This window comes from Chlorocebus sabaeus, chromosome 25, assembly GCF_047675955.1.
Source record: "Chlorocebus sabaeus isolate Y175 chromosome 25, mChlSab1.0.hap1, whole genome shotgun sequence".
Taxonomy (NCBI): Eukaryota; Metazoa; Chordata; class Mammalia; order Primates; family Cercopithecidae; genus Chlorocebus; species Chlorocebus sabaeus.
Window position 1 is genome coordinate 70,991,903 of NC_132928.1, and position 21,707 is coordinate 71,013,609.

The 21,707-nt window shown below is 46.2% G+C and overlaps 1 protein-coding gene across 1 annotated transcript in view; it reads right to left on the bottom strand.

Moving 5' to 3' along the window:
• The window catches only part of PCNX2 (pecanex 2), a 312,991-nt gene that overhangs the window by 10,301 nt on the left and 280,983 nt on the right, over positions 1-21,707 (bottom strand). Inside the window, exons 29-32 of the mRNA XM_007989814.3 lie at positions 10,427-10,571; positions 9,198-9,428; positions 7,988-8,262; positions 6,793-6,980 (exon numbers count right to left, since the gene is read on the bottom strand). Coding sequence (XP_007988005.3) covers positions 6,793-6,980; positions 7,988-8,262; positions 9,198-9,428; positions 10,427-10,571 — 839 coding nt within the window. The remainder of the gene's footprint in view (positions 1-6,792; positions 6,981-7,987; positions 8,263-9,197; positions 9,429-10,426; positions 10,572-21,707) is intronic.

Here is a 21,707-nt window from a genome sequence, read left to right on the forward strand (position 1 = left end):
ATCGTGTTCCCTCCCCAGATTCCTCTGTTGAAGCCCTAACCCCCAGGACCTCAGGGTGGGGCCTTACTTTGATACAGGGTCGTTGCAAATGTAGTTCATTAAGATCATACTGGAGTAGGATGGGCCCTGAGTCCAAGATGACCAGTGTCCTTATAAAAAGGGGACGTGTGGACACAGACAAGCGCACAGGGAGAACACGATGTGAAGACGAAGCCAGAGCTCAGTGGTGCTTCTCGAGGCCCAGAGATGCCAAAGATGCCAAAGAACCACCGCAAGCTAGGGAAGGCCCTGGACCCCACTCCCCTCCAGCCCTCAGGGGCAACCAAGCCTGCCCCACACCTGGATCTCAGACTTGCAGCCTCCAGAACTGGCAGAAAGTAGGTTCATGCTGTTTAAGCCACCCGAGCCGTAGTACTTTGTTATGGCAGCCCAAGCAGACTCACAAATTCTGAGCTGAAGCCATCATTCAACAGAAGAACAATATGAACTGATTTAAGTTTAAATAAAATCACTCTGACTTGCTTTGTGGGGATTTACGATTTTGTGAGTTTCTGAGCTGCATGAAAGACCAGAGACAAAAAGCAGGAGAGACGATAGCAGGAGAGGTTTTTCTTTCTTTTCAGTAGGAAAGGGGTGGCCCCTTGTTCAATCTCCCCTATCCCCTTCTAGTTCTCTGACCCTCTGCTGGGGATAAAAGCCTTGGCATAGCTTCCTAGGCTGCAGTGCCTTCTTTCCTCAGCATGTCAGCTCCTTGAGCTAGAAAGACCCTTGAGACAGTCCCTTGCTCTGCTCCTGTCCCTCCCTGACCACAGTGAGAAAGTAAAGGAGCCCCTGCTGGCTGCTTCAGAAAGAACTGGGTGTCAGCTTTGCCTGCTCGTGAGGCCAGAAGGAAGATCACTTATAAGTGGAACCCTTGCCAGCCAGGGGACAGGACAAAGTCATGCTGGGCAGGGACATGCCAGCTGCACAGATGGAGGGCAGGAAGCAAGGGCGGCACACTCAGTGTTCAGTAATGCTTGCTTCCATCAGCTCATTCCCAGGGCTGGGGACAAGGACACTTGAAGCAGCATCCCTGGGGCCAGGACAATGGGATGGTGCAAGGTGGTTGGGATCACAAGTTCTGCAGCCAGCTCGCCTAGGCATGACTCTCAGACTGGCCACTGCCTGGCTGGGTGACACTGGGCAGTGACTTAAGTTTTCTAGGCCTCTGGTCTCCACCCAAATTTCATCTTGAATTGTAATCCCCATGTTTTGAGGGACAGACCTGCTGGGAAGTGAATGGATCATGGGGGTGGTTTCCCCAGGCCGTTCTCGTGATAGTGGGTGAGTTCTCATGACAGCTGATAGTTTTAAAGTGTGGCACTACCTTGGTCTCACTCTCTTCTGCTGCCATGTAAGACACACCTTGCTTCCCCTTCACCTTCTGCCATGATTGTAAGTTTCCTGAGGCCTCCCCAGCCATGTGGACCTGTGAGTCATTTACACCTTTTTTTAAATAAATTACCCAGTTGCAGGTTGTATCTTTATAGCAGTGTGAAAATGGACTTATATGGAGAATTGGTACCAGCACAGTGGGGTATTGCTATAAAGATACCTGAAAATGTGGAAGCAACTTTGGAACTGGGTGATAGGCAGAGATTGGAATAGTTTGGGGGGGCTAGAAGAAGACAGGCAGATGAGTGAAAGTTTGGAACTTCCTAGAGACTTGCTCAGTGGTTATGACCAAAATGTTGATAGTGATATGGACAATGAAGTCCAGGCTGAGGTGGTCTCAGATGGAGATGAGAAACTTTTTGGGAACTAGAACAAAGATCACTCTTGCTGTGCTTTAGCAAAGAGACTGGTGGCATTTTACCCCTGTGCTAGAGATCTGTGGAACTTTGAACTTGAGAGAGATGATTTAGGGTATCTGGTGGAAGAAATGTCTAAGCAGCAAAGGATTCATGAGGTGATCTGGCTTATTCTGAAAGCTTTCAGTCATATTTGTTCATGAAGAGATGGTTTGGAAGTAGAACTTACATTTAAAAAGGAAGCAGAATATAAAGGTTTGGAAAATTTGCAGCCTGGTGATGGAGTAGAAAAGAAAAGCCCATTTTCTGGGGAGGAATTCAAGCCCACTGCAGAAATTTGCATAAGTTACAAGGAGCAGAATGTTAATAGCCAAGACAATGGGGAAAATGTCTCCAGGGCATTTCAGAGATCTTCACAGAAGCCCCTCCCATCACAAGCCTGGAGGCCTAGGAGGGAAAAATGGTTTCATGGGTTGGGCCATAGACACCACTATTCTGTGCAGCCTCTGGATTTGGTGCCCTGCATCCCAACCACTCCAACTCCAATGTGGCTAAAAGGGGCCAAGGTACAGCTTGGGTCATTGCTTCAGAGGGTGCAAACTCCAAGCCTTTGCTGCTTTCATGTGGTGTTGGGCCTGAGGGTGTGCAGAAGACAAGAGTGGAACTTTGGGAACCTCTGCTTAGATTTCAAAGGAGGTATAGAAATGCCTGGTATCCAGGCAAAAGTCTGCTGCAGGGGTGGAGCTCTCATGGAGAACCTCTGCTAGGGCAGTGTGGAAGGGAAATATGTGGTTGGAGCCCCCAGAGTCCCACTGGGTTACTGCCTAGTGGAGCTGTGAGAAGAGGGCCACCATCCTCCAGATCCCAGAAAGGTAGATACACCAACAGCTTGCACCGTGCACCTGGAAAAGCTGCAAACACTCAACCCCAGCCCATGAAAGCAGCTGCAGGGCCTGTACCCATGCAGAGCTGCCCAAGGCATTGGAAGCCCACCTCTTGGGCCAGTGTGACCTGGATGTGAGACATGGCATTGAAGGAGATTTTGGAGCTTTAAGAAACTGCCCAGCTGGGTTTTGGACTTGCATGGGACCTGTGGCCCCTTTGTTTTGGCCAATTCCTTCCATTTGGAAGGGGAACATTTACCCAATGCTTGTTCCCCCATTGTATCTTTGAAGTAACTAACTTGTTTTTGATTTTACAGGCTCATAGGTAGAAGGGACTTGTCTTGTCTCATGAGATTTTGGATTTGGACTTTTGAGTTAATGTTGGAATGAGTTAAGACTTTGGGGGATGGCTGGGAAGGCATGATTGGTTTTGAAATGTGAAAGGGCACGAGATTTAGGAGGGACTAGAGACAGAATAATATGGTTTAGCTTTGTATCCCCACCCAAAAAAAAATCCCCATGTGTCGAGGGAGGGACCTGGTGGGAGGTGATTGAATCATGGGGGTGGTTTCCCCCAGGCTGTTTTTGTCATAGTGAGTGAGTTCTCGTGAGAGCTGGTGGTTTTAAAGTGTGACACTTCCTCACTCTTGCTCTCTCCTGCCACCATGTAAGATGTGCCTTGCTTCCCCTTCGCCTTCCACCATAATTGTAAGTTTCTTGAGGTCTCCTCAGCCATGCAGAACTGAGAGTCAATTAAACCTCCTTCCTTTGTAAATTACCCAGTCTCAGGTAGTATCTTTATAGCAGTGTGAAAATGGACTAATACACTCAGTTTCTTTATCTGTAAGATGAGGAGGGTGAAACCGCCTGCATCTCTAAGAGCCATGGTGAGGATCTAGTGAATTTGCACATGAAAGTACTCAGGATGGTGTTGGTAGAGTAGCACCTGAGAACTGTTACTGTTACCAAATTTTATCTCCTGCAGCAAGGATGCCGTGAAGAGCCATGGGAGCAAAGAAAGAGCAGAGTGGCAGCAAGGTGGGTGAGTTCAAAGCAGCTGATGCTTGGTCCAGGGCTTCATAAATCTCCCCAACCCTCCATCCCCTTAGCAGGACAACAACGGGTCTCAGAGCCTGGGACAAAATCAGGCTGCAGGTGTGGCCAAGGCATGTGGGGTGTGGGATATTTTGCCAGGCATGCACCTTTACTTGTAAAATGTAGAAAGTCAGCGGTGGCCTTGGCAGGAGCAGTTTTAAGAAGCATTCATGAGAAATTTAATAGCTGGTCTGGGCTTTAGTAGATCCTGCTCCAGAGTAAGCGTGTCATTTAAATATGTGGAGGTAGATGCCCAAAAAATACAAAGCAGCTGCAAGAGTTGGAAGCAGCTAACCTCTGGGAATTAGGAATGTTCCTGGGGGGTTAAGCGGGGAAACCCATGACTTTTGTTTTAATCCAGGCAGTTCTGTTTGAGTTTTAAACTATGCTGATTGTATAGTTTGATTATTAAATTTTAAGTTAAAAATCCAACTAAAAAAAAAAAAGATCCTGCTCTGACATCTTCCACAAACGGGAAGCTGTGATTGCTCCTGTAAATGTGAGGAATGCTCACTGCCTATGGTGTCTGGACTCCAGGGAGTGGAAGGAACACCAGCTCTTCCAGGCAAGGCCAGTTGCAGGCACTGTTTTACTAGGAAGAAAGAGAAGAAGGTGTTTCCAATTTTTTTTTTCCCTGCCCAGGCTGGAGCGCTGTGGCGTGATCTTGGCTCACTGCAACCTCTGCCTCCTGGGTTCAAGGGATTCTCCTGCCTCAGCCTCCCAAGTAGCTGGGATTACAAGCACCCACCACCACACCTGGCTAAATGTTTTTTGTATTTTTAGTAGAGACGGGGTTTCACCATGTTGGCCAGGCTGGTCTGGAACTCCTGACCTCAAGTGATCTTCCCACCTCAGCCTCCCAAAGTGCTGGGATTATAGGCGTGCACCACAGCACCCAGCCTCCAATTTCTTTTCTGCCAAGCCTCAAGAAACCAGGTCTGAAGCGCTTCTGGAACCCCCACCTCTGACTCCTGTCTCAGACCCTGCCCACCCCGTAGCCAGACCCCCCTGACTCCAGACTTTCTCTGGTCCACACAAGTCACCTGGACGTACTGGCAAATGACAGATGCTTAGGCATTTCACCATTTGGAAGCTACTCTGCATTTCCCCATCTGGAAAGTCACTCCCGTGATCCTGAAACACATTTTTCATGTGATAAGAAATGTTAACTAAACAATGAGATATTGGAGGTCTGGGAGCTGCACAGGAGGCCTCCAGCAGGCTCCTGCAGAGCCTCAGAGTAAACAGCATGGGGTGGGTGGGGCAGGGGGAGATCTTTTTTCCTTTCTTTTGAGCAGCTGATACTACCTATTTTGTCTATTTACCTATCTACCTACCTACCTACCTTTCTTTCTGTCCTCTATCAATCAGTCCTTATCTACCTATCTAGCATCTGTGAAAGGACAATAAAATCTCCCCAAACTCATATGCCAAAGCAAAAAGTCAAGCCTGGGGACTGAGACATGCAAAACTGCCTCCCTTCTAATTTGCTTGCAGAGAAATTCCTTGTGGGCCCCAAGATCTTTACTCTAAAACAGTTCTGTTAAATTTCACCCTGACAATGTAAATGAACAGCTTATCTTTACAAATGCGGGACAAAGACAGGACTAGGAGTCCTCCATCTGCTCACCTGAGACAAAGGCACTCATGACTCCTTCTTCAACTCTATGTTTACTGTATGTAAAAATGCAGGTCTGCAGAGCTGGAGATGAATGTACAATTGACTATTTCTCTACCCACTCTTTTTACATGTAAAATGTGGATTCAGCGAAGGTTGATCAAAAGCCTCAAAGGCTGGTTGCAGTGGTTGCAAAATGCCCCTTTCCCCTGCCTTTTTCCCCTATTGCCCATTCTTTCCCCTTTAAATAATGAAGTCCCCAAACCCTCTTTGGAAAAAGTAGCCACAGTTGGGTCTGTCACTCGTGTCCCTTTTTCCTGAGCACATCTTTAACTTTGGCAAAATAAACCTCTAAATTAATTGAAAGCTGTCTCAGATACTTTTTGGTTTACACATCTATCCTCTCTCTCTCTCTCTCTCTCTCTCTCTCTCTCTCTCTCTCTCTCTCTCTCTTCTCTCTCATGTCTTGCCCATGTTTGCGTACATCCTACTGTCTCTGTTCCATCCTCTGCCTTGCTCTGGGCACTCCCAGGAGGCAGGGACTATAACTCCTGGCTCGTTTGGTGCAGAGCTGGCAGGAGAAGCATGCACAGAGGCACTTATTAAACGCTTCTGGATGGTGAGGAAGAACTGAGGCCAAAAGGTAAAACCACTAACATGCTTCAGAGGGTAAAGCCAAGGGGGCCAGCAGGAACCAGGGCAGAGCATCCATCTCTCTCATGTTCCCAGGACACTCATCCTCTGCCAACTCTCAGGACCTCCTTTTCTAGTCCAGCCACCTCCTCCCCAGCACAGACCACCAGTGGAGTTTTGGAACTTCATCCATCTGGTGGAGCATAACTATTTGGGTGTTAGTTTAAACATGATTTTAAACTTTAGATTCAGCCAGGCTTGGCTGCAGCTACCTCCTAGGTTCCTATCTGTGGGCACCCTTCCTCTCCTCTTTTCTTCTGCTCTGAAATGTCAAGTCTAAGTGGAGGAAGGTGAGAATCAGTGAGAAGCAGGAGAGGGAAGGCAGGAGGCCTGTTTGTGTACCCCACAAACACTTGCAGAAGAGGAAGACTTCTGGGTCAGTAGCTACAACACGGCCAGATGCAGAAGGCACACCATCACACGGTCATGGAGTGAGAGATGGAATGGAATGGAGCGACCCCTGGACAGGTGGACAGACAGATGAATGGCTGGCCAAGGTCATGGACAGATAGATAAATGGTAAAAGCTGAATCTAACAGATGGAGAGTTGGTTTTCTGAGCAGAAATTACAAGAGTTTGCAAATTTCCGGCATCTATTGTCCCAATGCAAGAAAGTGCTCTCAGAGGTCAAAACAACATCATAACTCAGGGCATTGCTCACTGGGACCAAATAGGACTTCATCAGTAGTTCGGAGGCCCCCACTGCACCCACCTGTTCTCTGTGTCCCTTCACAAGATGACACCCCGTGCTGAGCACCACCTTTTCTGGGCTGTTCTGTGCTGCTCTCCTGGCTGCCACCACTCGGGGCATTGTTGCCACCTGTCGCCGGGGTCCCTCCTCCGTCCATGTCTTCAATGTTGCCGCCACTCTGCTGGCGGGCATTGCAGTCCTTCCTCATCCTGTGGGAGGGAGAAATCCTTTGAGGACTCTCACCAACACATTTCTAATCCCCCTAAACGCTCCACCATGGCCTTGCCTAAATCGGGATCGAAGACCATGCTCTCCAGGTGAGCAGCCACCTGGCATGCTGGTGGGAAGAGGGGCTGTTGTCGCAAACCTCGGCATCTAATCAATGAACAGACTGCACCAGGATGAATAGGCTTCAGTCTCAACCTTCCATAGGAACCCTTAGTGCCGAGGCTCGATGGGGAGCTCTGCATCCTCGGGCAAAACTTCTTAGAATTCATCCCAACTGATTACTATGTCCAGGTAAGAAGACTTATTGGATGAGAACTGTGTGCTGGGATGTTCTTCCAGTTCTTGCTAACAGATGTGGAACAGTTACTGCTAAAGACTCATGACCTTGGCCGGGCGCGGTGGCTCAAGCCTGTAATCCCAGCACTTTGGGAGGCCGAGGTGGGTGGATCACGAGGTCAGGAGATCGAGACCATCCTGGCTAACACGGTGAAACCCCATCTCTACTAAAAATACAAAAAAAAAAAAAAAAAAAAAAAATTAGCCGGGCATGGTGGCAGGCGCCTGTAGTCCCAGCTACTCGGGAGGCTGAGGCAGGAGAATGGCGTGAACCCAGGAGGTGGAGCTTGCAGTGAGCTGAGATAGTGCCACTGCACTCCAGCCTGGGCGACAGAGCAAGACTCCGCCTCAAAAAAAAAAAAAAAAAAAAAGACTCATGACCTTGGCAGCTCTGCAAGAACTCAAGCCGATTCTCAGCCTGTGCAAATGTGGGGGAAAGAGATTCTCATCTGTATGAGATTTCCCATGGATTCATAATCTGAGACTGCTCACTGAAACAAATGATCTGTTCAATGCCACTTGGGGGTAGCAGTTTTAATCATATGAGAAAATGGTGGCTGACACTGAAATCTGAACCAGGAGTACACAGCTCCCTGCATCCCCCATGCCTTCCCCCAACATCTGGATAGAGGCATTTGTTGTAAAAACTTACCTTACCCACTTGGTCCAGAACCAGGTCCTAATTCTGTCCAAAGTGATGGGTCCACCCCAGACGTTCTTCAGCTGCTTGTGGGTCCCTAGGTAGGATGTGGTTAGTGGGGAGACATACATGGGGTACCCCAGGGGCTGATCGCAGGAGGAGTTAATCAAGTTCCGCAGGACCTGCTTATTGTTCTGGATGCTGCCACGCTCTGGATTGCGGTTGCGAAGAAATATGAGCTCCTGCTGCTGTCCAGCCCAAAGTCCTCGGACGCATTCTTTGTTAACCTGCAGGTCAGAGAGGGAATGGGAAGAAAGGCAGATGGCCTGCATTTTCCAGTCTTTTGGTTTCTTTTCTTTTCTTTTCTTTTCTTTTCTTTTCTTTTTTTTCAGATGGAGTTTCACTCTTGTTGCCCAGGCTGGAGTGCAATGGCGCAATCCTGGCTCACCGCAACCTCCACCTCCTGGATTCAAGCAATTCTCCTGCCTCAGCCTCCGGAGTAGATGGGCTTACAGGCATGCACCAACACACTTGGCTAATTTTGTATTTTTTAGTAGAGACAGGGTTTCTCCATGTTGGTCAGGCTGGTCTCGAACTCCTGACCTCAGGTGATCCGCCCGCCTTGGCCGATCTAGTGGTTTTTAACTACAATGAGAGAGCAGGACTCTGGGACTGAATATTTGTGACTACAAAACTTTGGTGTAAAGCTCTTTTCACAGTCAAGCCAGAAGAGCCATCCTGCAAGACGGATATGATGCCATCTTCATGGGGAAACTGAGAGAGAATGCAAAGAAAATAGTTTTCGTTTTCACTTAGTGATTTGAAGCTATATGAAAAGAGCCATTGGGAATAAGGCCTATTGGATTCAGGAACGGGTTATGAGAGACAGGTGTGGGTTCTAGAGAATTAAAAAGTCTCTACAAATAAGCTATATCCTGACTCTCACCTACATGTGTGTCTACTGGGTCTTCTTGGCAAAGTCTGTGCCTGTGTGCTGGCTCTGTGAGGTGGAGGGTGATCCTACCAGGGGAACGCAGCACCCAGCCCGATGCCATGCCCTGCCCCACTTGCCGACCAGCGCTCCTTCCAGAACATTCCTCTGAACAGAGGATGCTGGCACAGGGACTCCTGTGTCAGTGGCCCCCTGCCCACCACCATTCTATTTCTTCTCAGATAGAGAGATGTGAGCCAACAGGGAACCCAGAAAGCGTGGCTGCCATACCTTGATCACCTTGAAGCTCAGGAAGCTTCTGTGGAGCATGATGACCTTGTACTCGTCGGCGCCCTCGTCCACCACGTGCCGCAGGGTGAGCAGCTCTTCCTTATTGGACAGCACTGCGCCCCGCCAGGCCGGGTCACCCTCGTGGCAGATGACCACCTTCTTCTCAAAGGACTGGATGGCCTCGTAGAGGACTGCTGGGTCTTCATACTCGTCAGGGCAAGTGAACTGGTCCTGGTGGAAAGAAGTGTGGATGGGGGCTGGGCAAGGATCAGAGGAACTCACCCCCGGGAAGCACGTAGGTGGCAACTGTCCAGTGACCTCCAAAGCTAAGCCCTTTCCTTATCTTCCTCTCTCCTGTTCTTTTTCCAAATCCTGAGCTCGGCACAGAAGATACCTCTTAACTCATTGCACTAACCAATGGAATATGCCTAGAAAAGAGCTTCATGGCTTAGGTTCCTCTGACTTTTGGATATAGTTTTAGATATAGGTTGGGCACTTTTGCTAAGTCATTGTCTCTGCACAATACCCGTCTTTCTCCCAGTGGAGTATCACCACGTCCTAGCTGCTCTTAAGGGCAAATCACCATTGGCTAAAGTCAAGAATATCTGGACGGCTTCAATGCTTAGTTACCTAAGTAATAAACTCACTTACAGTGCTGTGCAGAGAAAAGAGACCATATTTTTCAAAGGCCATTTTTTCCCCTAAAGTTTCAGGCTGATCCTTTTTTTTTTTTTTCCCCAAGAGACAGGGTCTTGCTCTGTCACCCAGGCTGGAGTGCAGTGGTGCAGTCATAGCTTACTGCAGCCTGAAACTCCTGGGCTCAAGCAATCCTTCCATCTTAACCTCCTGAGTAGCTGAGTGATACTTTAAAAAAAAAAATAGGTTTGGCCAGGCACAGTGGCTTACGCCTATAATCCCAGCACTTTGGGAGGCCAAGGCGGGCAGATCACCTAAGGTCAGGAGTTCGAGATCAGCCTGACCAACATGGAGAAACCCCACCTCTATTAAAAACACAAAATTAGCTGGGCATGGTGGCACATGCCTGTAATCCCAGCTACTTGGGAGGCTGAGGTAGGACAATCGCTTGAACCTGGGAGGTGGAGGTTGTGGTGAGCCGAGATCATGCCATTGCACCCCAGCCTGGGCAACAAGAGCAAAACTCCATCTCAAAAATTAAATAAATACATACATACATACATACATACATACATACATAAATAGGTTTTTACCTGATGAAGTTTCAGGGACATCCTGATAGCTGGAGCTACAACTTTATGCAGTAGGTCCATGTCAGCAAATACCCACTCGTCACGTGCTGTTATTCTGAAGTCACCTTTGAAGAGGGCATGGAGGCCATATAGGAAAGAATCCAGGCTGCAAAACAAAGTCCTAACTACTGTTAATTCGCATGGAATGAATGTGCAGAATCCTGTCATTGTGAGCAAGGTTTGAGACTCCCATTTGTCCAGAATTATCTTAACATTTAGGCTGATACAGAAAGAAAAGGAAGGTAACAGGACTCACCCCAATGCACCAAGTGCCTACCCCTATAGCCCATGTTTGGGCCCTCATAAGTGCTAGTGTCATGGTGTGGGCATTGTCTTCAGTCATTCTAGGAGCCACCAAAGTACTTGATTGCTGAATGTGACACTAGGATTTCAGGTCAGAACTGGCCTCACATGTCCACTCAAAGTTAGAGTGCTAAAACACAGGTTCTTCTACCCCAATAATCCTCTAGAGACTACCAGCTCCCCAGAGAAAATGATGCTAACTGCAGAATAATGCAGGAGCCTTTATTCTTCTTCTTTGCATTTCTGTATATCATTTTGGGGTTATGTTATTGGATTCAACCACAATATGGAGAGAGGAAATAAAACTAAACAAAACGTCAAATGGATCCTTTAGGTTCTCAGAGAACATGCATTTCCCAATCCCACCATTTTTTTATGATGAGAGGAAGAGGCAAAAGAGTGAAGCTTAAAACAAAAGATTAAGCAACTTCAGCAAAGTCTCAGGATACAAAATCAACATGCAAAAATCACAAGCATTCATATACACCAATAATAGACAAACAGAGAGCCAAATAATGAGTGAACTTCCATTCACAGTTGCTACAAAGAGAATAAAATACCTAGGAATACAACTTACAAGAGATGTGAAGGACCTCATCAAGGAGAACTACAAACCACTGCTTAAGGAAATAAGAGAGGACACAAATGGAAAAACATTCCATGCTCATGGATAGGAGAATCAATATCATGAAAATGGCCATACTGCCCAAAGTAATTTATAGATTCAATGCTATCCCCATGAAGCTTCCAATGACTTTCTTCATTGAATTAGAAAAAAAATATTTTAATTTCATATGGAACCAGAAAAGAGCCTGTATAGCCAATACAATCCTAAGCAAAAAGAACAAAGCTGGAGGCATCACGCTACCTGACTTCAAACTATACTACAAGGCCACAGTAACCAAAACAGCATGGTACTGGTACAAAAACAGATACATAGACCAATGGAACAGAACAGAGGCCTCAGAAATAATGCCACACATTTACAACCATCTGATCTTTGACAAACCCGACAAAAACAAGCAATGGGGAAAGGACTCCCTATTTAATAAATGGTATTGGGAAAACTGGCTAGCCATATGCAGAAAACTGAAACTGGACTCCTTCCTTACACCTTATACAAAATTAACTCAAGATGGACTAAAGACTTAAATGTTAGACCTAAAACCATAAAAACCTTAGAAGAAAACCTAGGCAATACCATTCAGGACATAGGCATGGGCAAAGACTTCATGACTAAAGCACAAAAAGCAATGGCAACAAAAGCCAAAATTGACAAATGGGATCTAATTAAACTAAAGAGCTTCTGCTCAGCAAAAGAAACTATCAGAGTGAACAGGCAACCTACAGAATGGGAGAAAATTTTTGCAATCTATCCATCTGACAAAGGGCTACAATCCAGAATCTACAATGAACTTAAACAAATTTACAAGAAAATACCCCATCGAAAAGTGGGCAAAGGATATGAACAGACACTTCTCAAAAGAAGACATTTATGCGGCCAACAAACATATGAAAAACAGCTCATCATCACTGGTCATCAGAGAAATGCAAATCAAAACCACAATTAGATACCATCTCATGCCAGTTAGAATGGCAATCATTAAAAAGTCAGGAAACAGCAGATGCTGGAGAGGATATGGAGAAATAAGGATGCTTTTACACTGTTGGTGGGAGTGTAAATTAGTTCAACCATTGTGGAAGACAGTATGGCGATTCCTCGAGGATCTAGAACCAGAAATACCATTGACCCAGTGATCCCATTACTGGGTATATACCCAAAGGATGATAAATCATTCTACTATAAAGACACATGCACACATATGTTTACTGCAGCACTATTCACAATAGCAAAGACTTGGAACCAACCCAAATGCCCATCAATGATAGACTGGATAAAGAAAATGTGGCACATATATACCATGGAATACTATGCAGCCATAAAAAAGAATGAGTTCATGTCCTTTGCAGGGACCTAGATAAAGCTGGAAACCATCATTCTCAACAAACTAACACAGGAACAGAAAACCAAACACTGCATGTTCTCACTCGTAAGTGGGAGTAGAACAATGAGAACACAGGGACCCAGGGAGGGGAACATCACACACCGGGGCCTGTTGGAGGGTAGGGTGCTAGGGGAGGGATAGCATTAGGAGAAATACCTAATGTAGATGACAGGTTGATGGGTGCAGCAAACCACCACAGCATGTGTATCCTATGTAACAGACCTGCACGTTCTGCACATGTATGCCAGAACTTAAAGTATAATAATAATAAAAAAAGAATCCAATTCAATTGTCTTTCGTATTTGGCCAACACTCAATTATATAAAAATTATAGCTCCACACACTTACATATTTTTTTAAAAAGAGGGATCTTTCAAGATTATTCGGGTGTTCCGGTTCCTAGGATTTTCCTGCCTCGCTTCCACTTCCCACACATGACTCAGAGTTGCCAGGATGAAGAACAGGGATATCACCCAAGGGAAATCTCTCAGAGCCTGGGGCCTTTAAATTTTGGATGAACCTGGGGAGTAGGTTTGGGAAAGCAACTCATCCTACATTCCTAGGAGAGGAAGAAGAGTTTCTCCTTTTTTTCCTGTGTTTTCTTTCTATAAGTATTTTCTACGGCAGCGGCCTCTTACAACCCTGGCCTCTCACATCCCCAAGAGGTAGTTACGAGGCAAGTACAAGAAACAGCGTCCCTGACAGGGCCGGCCTGGGACAGGATGAGCAGGGCATGTGTGTGAAGGCAGTCTCTGAGGACGGCTCCTCCTAAGGATTTAATGAGTTTGCTCACTGAGCAAGGCTTCTGATTCAACACAGCGCATTAGACCTGCACATCAGGGAAATAGTTCCACTGATTGCTATTTTAGCATTTCAATGTGATGTACCACTATCATTAATATCTAGGACTCCCTTGAGAAAGAGGCTGCCAAGGCTTCACGGCTTCAGAGCAGACTGTGGGAAACGGGAACAGCCAGGGGCTGGTCAGGTGGGGTTCGGGGTGCTGTGGCCTAGAGGAGCCTGGAATCTTCCAGAAAAAGATCCAAGAAGCTATCAAAAGCTTCCTGGGGTCGTGAGCTTTAGCAACTGCCTAAGAGGCACCAAGAAGACTGTTTTACAACAGCAGAGTCAGGCTGCAGGTAGGCTGATGCCGAGAATGGAGGCTTCTAAACATGAATAATGACCACTACCTGCTCTCAACAGAAAACATTTGGAAATGCTCCCAGCCTCAGATAGGAGCTGCGTGCTAAAATGAGAGAGCTAACTCCTGAAAAATGGGTGGGATTTTTTCAGGAAAGGATTCGGAGGGGCATGATACTTGCGCAGAATGGCCTTGCATACGCATAAGAGAAAAAGCTTTCTCCAGATGTAGAGATGGGGATAGTGGAAAAGGAAGATGAACACCCAGACACCCAGAGCAACATCCACAGACAAAAGAGAAGAGCCAGGAATTGCAGGCATCAGCCTAGTGTTTGCCCAGCTGCATGTGCCCAGCAGCCATCAACTGCTCACTCACCAGCCTTTCTAAGAGGCTTGAGTTCCATCGAAGGCCACCAACAATGGATATTTTCCTTGTCATTTCCATTTTCAGAGAAAATGAGACATTGGGGTGCTTCCTGCTGTTCCATTACTGAAATGATTCTCAATGTAGAAAACAAAGTCTGAGTTAGAATTCCACTAGATTGGGGATATTATCCCCAGCACCTGAGAGATCAAGGCATCCTAAAAGGAAGGTGTTTCATTACCTGGGTTTTTTCCCCCGAGAGAATGAAGAGGGGGAAGGTGGTGAGCTGTGACAAGCCAAGCGGGGGTGGGCAGCAGCAGAGGTCTGCGGGACACCTGCAGCACATTTCTGTTGGAGCTTCACAGGGCTATGTCTTTTCAAAGCTCTATTGAGAAATGACAGGCTCCCACCCTCAGGCCAACAGCTGGAGCTGGGCTTTTATTACTGGGAAATAGTGTTGCATCTGAGTCATTCAAGGTTGGCCTTCCTGGGGACTAAAACAGCCCCCACTCCCAGCCCTGTGGAGGATGTCAGTGAAGCAGGTCATCTTATCATAGTCGGTCAGCTGGGAAGTCAGTGGTGTGGGATTACACAGGGGCAGAGAGGGCAGGCAGGGCCCTGAAAAAACCTGGCACATGTGTAATCGTGTGTTAGGGGAGCATGTTCACACATAGAAGACCAAAGACTATGGCACTGAGATAAGCTGGCACTAGCTTCCATGGCACCATGGAAGTGCTAAATACTGTCATAAATAAAAACAGCACTAGAAAAATGTCATGCTTTCAGATGATGATGAGGAGCTAACACTTGAGTACATTTCCTTTTCAACTGGAAAAAGCTGGACTATATTGCGTAGGCTGTAACACTGCGCTACTCATTGCAGAATGAATCCATCACTTGCTGTTCTTCTGCTTCCTCACCCACTTTCGGTGACATAGCTGGTGGTTATGTGTGTAGAGGGGAGGCTGGAGCCTCCGTGCAAAGCACAGTTGTTTACAACTTTCCTGGAAATGGTTGTTCTCTGGCTGGAGGCTGGCGCCATTTCCACGATGCCCAGGACAGCCCCCACTGCAAATAACCCTATAGCTCAAAATGTCCGTAGTGCTGCTGCTGAGAAACCCTGCTTCTTCAGAAAGACAGAGCAGCAGTGGAGGAGAAGTCTCCAAGTATTGGACAATGGGGTCCTTATCTTAAGTCTTAATGAACTTTGGGATGAGGAAAGAAACAGCTCTAATGTGGGGATAGTTTCTGCAGGACTCACAGGGGGATCTCCAGCACAATGACTGATTTGTTCATTTTAGTTAATTGCCAAACAGGCCTGTACATACTATGTTATTTACAGATTAGCATTGTGAAGCGCCTTCTGCTGCCGCGCACTGCCATAAACGGAACGCTTGTAGAACATATGTAAACAATTAAGTGTGATTTACTGGCTGGGTGTCCCAAGTTTACGGATTAGTAACAGAAATACTCTGAGAGTGTGTGTGCCCGTCTACCTAAGTCACTGTCCCAGGCTCAGATAGCATCTCTACCTTGGGGACTGCAGCAAGGTCTCTTCATGTGTGCCTTCTTCCTCTCTGTGGAATCCAGCAACCACACACCGGTTTCACAGTCAATCCCATGCTCCTGACCACACTCTCCTGCTGTAGTTCCCCAAACAAAAACAACGATCCAAAGGCGTGTACAGTGGCACATGCCTGTAGTTTCAGCGACGTGGAAGGCTGATGTGGGGAGTTCAAAGATGTAGTGCATTCTGATGGCACCTGTTAGTAGCCATTGTACTCCAGCTTGGGCAACATAGAGATGTCCTGTCTCTTAAAACACACACACACACAAAACAGCACAGTGTTCTAGATGACTAGCACCATCTCTGAGTAACTAAAAGTGAAACAGAAGGAAACACTCTCCATTTGTATGGTGACTTGTGGGTTACTAAGTGCTTTCCAGTCCATAGGCTCCTCTCATTCTCACAGATGCATGATGTAATTATTACAGCCCTGCCATATGAGAAGAAACAGGCCAGAAAAAGTTGAGAAAGAGAGTAAGATGGGTTGGAACAAATACTCAGTATTTTATGCCACACTGAAGAAGCACAGAAGAAAACCCACAGCTGCTTCCAGGCTACCTACCTCTCTAGCAAACATGGAGTTGCTTTTATAATGTGTAACCAGAGTCATCTTCTTTATAATTTATTTTTTTGAGATGGAGTCTCTCTCTGTTGCCCAGGCTGGAGTGCCGTGGCGTGATCTCAGCTCACTGCAACCTCCACCTCCTAGGTTCAAGTGATTCTCGCACCTCAGCCTCCCAAGTAGCTGGGATTACAGGCACCTGCCACCATGCCTGGCTATATTTTTTTGTATTTTTAGTAGAGATGGGGTTTCACCATGTTGGCCAGGCTAGTCTCGAACTCCTGACCTCAAGAGATCCACTCGCTTCAGCCTCCCAAAGTGCTGAGATTACAGGTGTGAGCCACCACGTCTGGCCCTGAGTCATCTTCTTAAAGGCCTGCTCAGAGCTGTGTGAGAATGAACTAATCCCTTTAAAGGCTTCAGTTGAGCCACAACACTGAAAGCGCTGTGAGTATAGTTCTTGAACTCATCCCCATCTCACCCTCCTAATTGGTGTGTATACTCTGCACAGACCCTGAATTGAGAGTGTATTAATACTGCTTTCATAAACTCTTTATCCAGGAAGTTACTCCATTGGCTCTAAAATCAGGACCACCCCTGGCTGGGATCCCAGCTCTCTCCTACCTGGTAAAGAACATTCAGAAAGAACACTCAGTAAAGAACACGTGATGTCCCCCAAATAGCTCCAAGGTGCTTCACTTCCTCTAGAGTTCAGGTGCTGCACCGAGAGGCAGCATATGGGCCTACAGGGTTGGAGGGACGGGAGCCAGGAGCTCCAAACTGAAGCTTAAATCTTGGCTCTGATACTTGTCTCTTGCCCTCATTATCATCAATTTCTTTCTGTGTTCACTCATATGATCAATTACTGCCAGGCATATTTAGAGACTTGGTGAGGGTCTTGCTAGGAATTTCTTTCCATGGGTGACCCAGTGCACAAGTGGGGTCTGCGGACAATGGGTGCCTGTTGGTGAGGGGGTGGGACAATTCCAAATACACCCCAGTGTCCAGCATTCACCTTGTCCTATGGGATCAAAGCCTGTGTCCTCAATGACTCAGTAGATGTGTCCAAGTGAGCTGGGTATCAAGGGTGCACAGTGGCAGCACCTCCTATGGGAAAGGCACTGGCCTGGCAGGAAAGGGCAAGATGCCATCCCAGAGGGGAAGCATCCCTGAGCTCGGGCCACACTGAGCATCAGAGCCATGACTCCTGCAGCAGGCGCCGTCAGCAGCTCTCAGCATCACAACCCAGCACAGGACAGGCCCACAAGGAAGTGTGCATAGGTGAGAAGGTGGATGCCCTGGAGCAGCTGGGCCACCCCAGGGAAGTGTCCATGCAGAGCTGGGGGGAGTGTGGTGCGTTCCTGCAGAGCAGATGGAGATTAACTGCTGGGAGATGTTGTGGACAGCGGGACAGCGTGGCCAGTAGGAGCGAGGACACTGGAGTCTGGGCATGACTCTGTGGTGAGACCCGCACAAATCACTTCTCTGTGCTTCAGATATCCCAGCTGTGAAATCGAGCCATTAATACCTGTCTCATCCTCTCTCATGCTTTCAGAGAAGACGAAATGCATTAACTCTCCTCACTCGCATTAGCACTCTGTCCAGTACCTAGTGGGCACCGCTATAAGTGTTCACTGATACTGTTATTGTTATTTTCACACCTGAACTCGTATATTTCAGCAGTCAATATCCAGGCCACCGTGGCTTCAAACTAAGCACGTTTGAGTTGCAGAATCTCATATAATCACTGGAAATAAATTATGTTGGCTAAAGGATTTCAGTGATATTGGTGATATTGCTTCAAATAAATCATAAGTGTGAAATAATACTTAACAAAAGAGAGATAACAGAAATGCAAATTTTAATTAAAAATATATTTTTAAAGTATGTTTCACCTCATGATGTTTTAGCAGCAATAGTTCTCTGCTCGGAGGCTCCACGTCAAGCAGATCAACTACTATTGTCTGGTGCAAAATCCTTCATAAGCCCGGCCTGAGGACCAGGGCTGGGTGGGCTATAGAAGAATCAATCACTCGGCAACTTGTTCAAAATCACAGATTTCCAAATCCAAGATCTAGAGAGTCCATGTCACTGGTTTGCGATGGAGTTTGGGGTCTGTATTCTGATCAAGCTCCCTCGGTGATTCTGAGGTTTGGAGTTACGGGACCAGAGAACCTGCGGTCTCCTAAAGATGCCAAGACATTTCAGAGAAGCAGGGAGCTGGAACCTGGAGGAAAGCCCACACGCCAGGCTGGGGTGGGAGGGGCCTTGCCACACTGCATTAGAATTTAAGGTTCCAGAAACTTCTGCTCCTTTATAGGCTATCATTTTTTCCCCCTATGCTTTAAACTTAGATATTTTTCTCATGTTCCAAGATTGTGATTTTAGCTGATAACATGATTTTAATCTCCTAGGTCAGATCTTGCATCCTGTTTACTTTATCAGATTCTGATTTCTGAGTTTCCTTAGTCTAGCAAATGGACCTTAATTTCCTTTACAAGATGATCCACTGTGACATGACAGCTGGCCCCAGTGTGAGGCCTCATCTCCAGTGGAAGTTCAGGAGGAGAAGTTGAGATGATGTCCTAGATTTCTGAAGAGAATATTTCCTCAACACGCTGTGGGTGGGAGGAGTGTGTAGATGGTAGATGGAGTGACCTCAGACCACAACAGTGACCTCCTGCCACAAGGCAGCATGCCAGGGCTTGGCAGAGCACACTTCGGTTTGGCTTGTTTCCCTATCACTTTTCAAGATCAAATGTGCCTTAAATTTTCTATCCTCTTAGAAGCTTACTCTACTCTGAGTCAGTAAATTTTCTTTTACAAACAAACCTGTTGCTTCTGTAAAATGCAGCCATCTTCTCCTAACCTCTATAGATGGAGCATCAGCTAGAATCCGCCTCATCGCCTTTCATGTATTTGAAGACAATAATCCAACCAGCTCATAGCCTCTGTAGTCACTGAAACTATTTTGACTTCCTACTAAAACATCTCATTATATCTGGATGGCTTTCTTCAGTGGGAGACACAGTTTTCCAAGAAGGTATGTCTCAAACCTTAAATCTAAAAAAATAAGTGTTTTCTTGTCACATCCATATGAACCCATTCCATCTCCATAACATATCAACATTTTATTTAAAGACAATTTAGACAAAGGTAGTTTGTTGCTCACTTGTATTTGGCATCTCGTTTAAGATGATTTTGAATTTACTCATCTTCCCTAATTTTGCATGCATATATTTTTCTTTCTTCAGGACTACCCATCAAATCTATGTCACTTTTGTAAAGTCAAGACATTTCCCCCAACAAAGCGGTCAAGTGAAGCGTATCTTTAAGACCTACCTGGGAAGCCAGCATTCACCATCACCTGATGTCCTTTAGCACTAACTATGTAAGAATGACTTGTTGCGTCTCCTACAGTACACCTAAGGACATACTCCCCATATAAAAATTATACAACCATAGAGCACTATGCAAACATACACAATTATGAGCCATTCTTACTTTGCACTTGAATATAATCATACTAAGTAAAAGATTAGCACATTGAGGCTGGGTGCGGTGGCTCACACCTGTAATCCCAGCACTTTTGGAGGCCGAGACAGGCGGATCACCAGGTCAGGAGTTCGAGACCATCCTGGCTAACACGGTGAAACCCTGTCTCTGCTAAAAATACAAAAATTAGTTGGGCGCGGTGGTGGGCGCCTGTATTCCCAGCTACATAGGAGGCTGAGGCAGGAGAATGGCGTGAACCCGGCGGAGCTTGCAGTGAGTGGAGATCGCGCCACTGCACTCCAACCTGGGCAACAGAGAGAGACTCCGTCTCAAAAAAAAAAAAAAAAAAAAAAAAAGATTAGCACATTGAATCCATCATTATATAAAAACAGTAATATGACCAAGTAGAGTTTATCTGGGAATTGTAAGGGTATTTCAACATGAGGAAATCTACTAATGTAACACAACATTAATAGATTAAAGGAGAAGAATAATATCATCTGAATTATGGCCCCCAGTTCTATACAAATTCAACATTCTTTTTTTTTTTTTTTTTTTTTTTTTGAGACAGAGTCTCACTCTGTCACCCAGGCTGGGGTGCAGTGGTGCGATCTTGGCTCACTGCAACCTCCACCTCCCAGGTTCAAGCAATTTTCCTGCCTCAGCCTCCCATGTAGCTGGGACTACAGGCGCCGGCCACCAGGCACAGCTATTGTTTGTATTTTTAGTAGAGACAGGGTTTCACCATGTTGGTCAGGCTGGTCTTGAACTCCCGACCTCAGGTGATCCGCCCGCCTCAGTCTCCCAAAGTGCTGGGATTACAGGCATGAGCCACCGCGCTCAGCTTCAACATCCTTTCTTGATAAAGCTTTAGCAAGCTAGGAAAAGAAACTCCCTGCTTTCATAACAGTGGTTTCATAGAAACCTAAACCAAACCCCATTTTAAAAATTAATTTTAATTTTAAGTTCCATTGTATATGTGCAGGATGTGCAGGTTTGTTACACAGGTAAATGTGTGCAATGGTGCCTAACCCCATTTTCAATTCTCAAATATTAGGCTCATTCCCATTAATGTCTGGATTAGGCCAAGGATGCTATGATAGGCAGAATAATGGCCCCCAAGGATGCCCATGTCCTAATCCCTGAAACCTGTGAGTAGGTTACCTTACAAGGCAAAAGAAATTCTGTAGATGTGATTAAATTGAGGATCTTAAAATGAGGAGAGTATCTGGGTGGGTCCAATGTAATCATAAAGATGTGAACAAGGAAGGCAGGACCCTGTGTTCAAGTCAGAGAGATTTCAGGATGCAACACTGCTGGCTTTGAAGATGAAAGAGGCCACAGGGATGCAAGCAGCCTCTAGAAAGGGAACGGATTTTCCCCTCAGAGCCTCCTTCTGGAGGGGATGCAAGCTCCACAGTCTTGAAGACACCATGACTGTAGTCTGCTGAAATCTATTTACGACCCCTGACCTCTGAGACTGAAATATACTGAATGCATACTGCTTTAAGTCACCAAGTGTGTTGTAACTTGTTATAGCAGCAGTGCAGCATCAGATGCCGAACTGCAAAGTGGTGCTGGGGGCCTCAGCCAGTCCACTAAGAAAAAGAATGGAGTTATAAACCTTGAAAAGAAAAAGAGTCAAACTGTCACCATTTTTAGATATGTTTTTCTTTCCACCAGAAAATCAGATAATTAATTGAAATATTATTATGTTAACAACAGAGTTCAGTAGACGTGCTCAGAATGGGATAAATCTTTAAAAATAACTTCCTGGACACTAGAAGTAACCAATTGGAAAATGT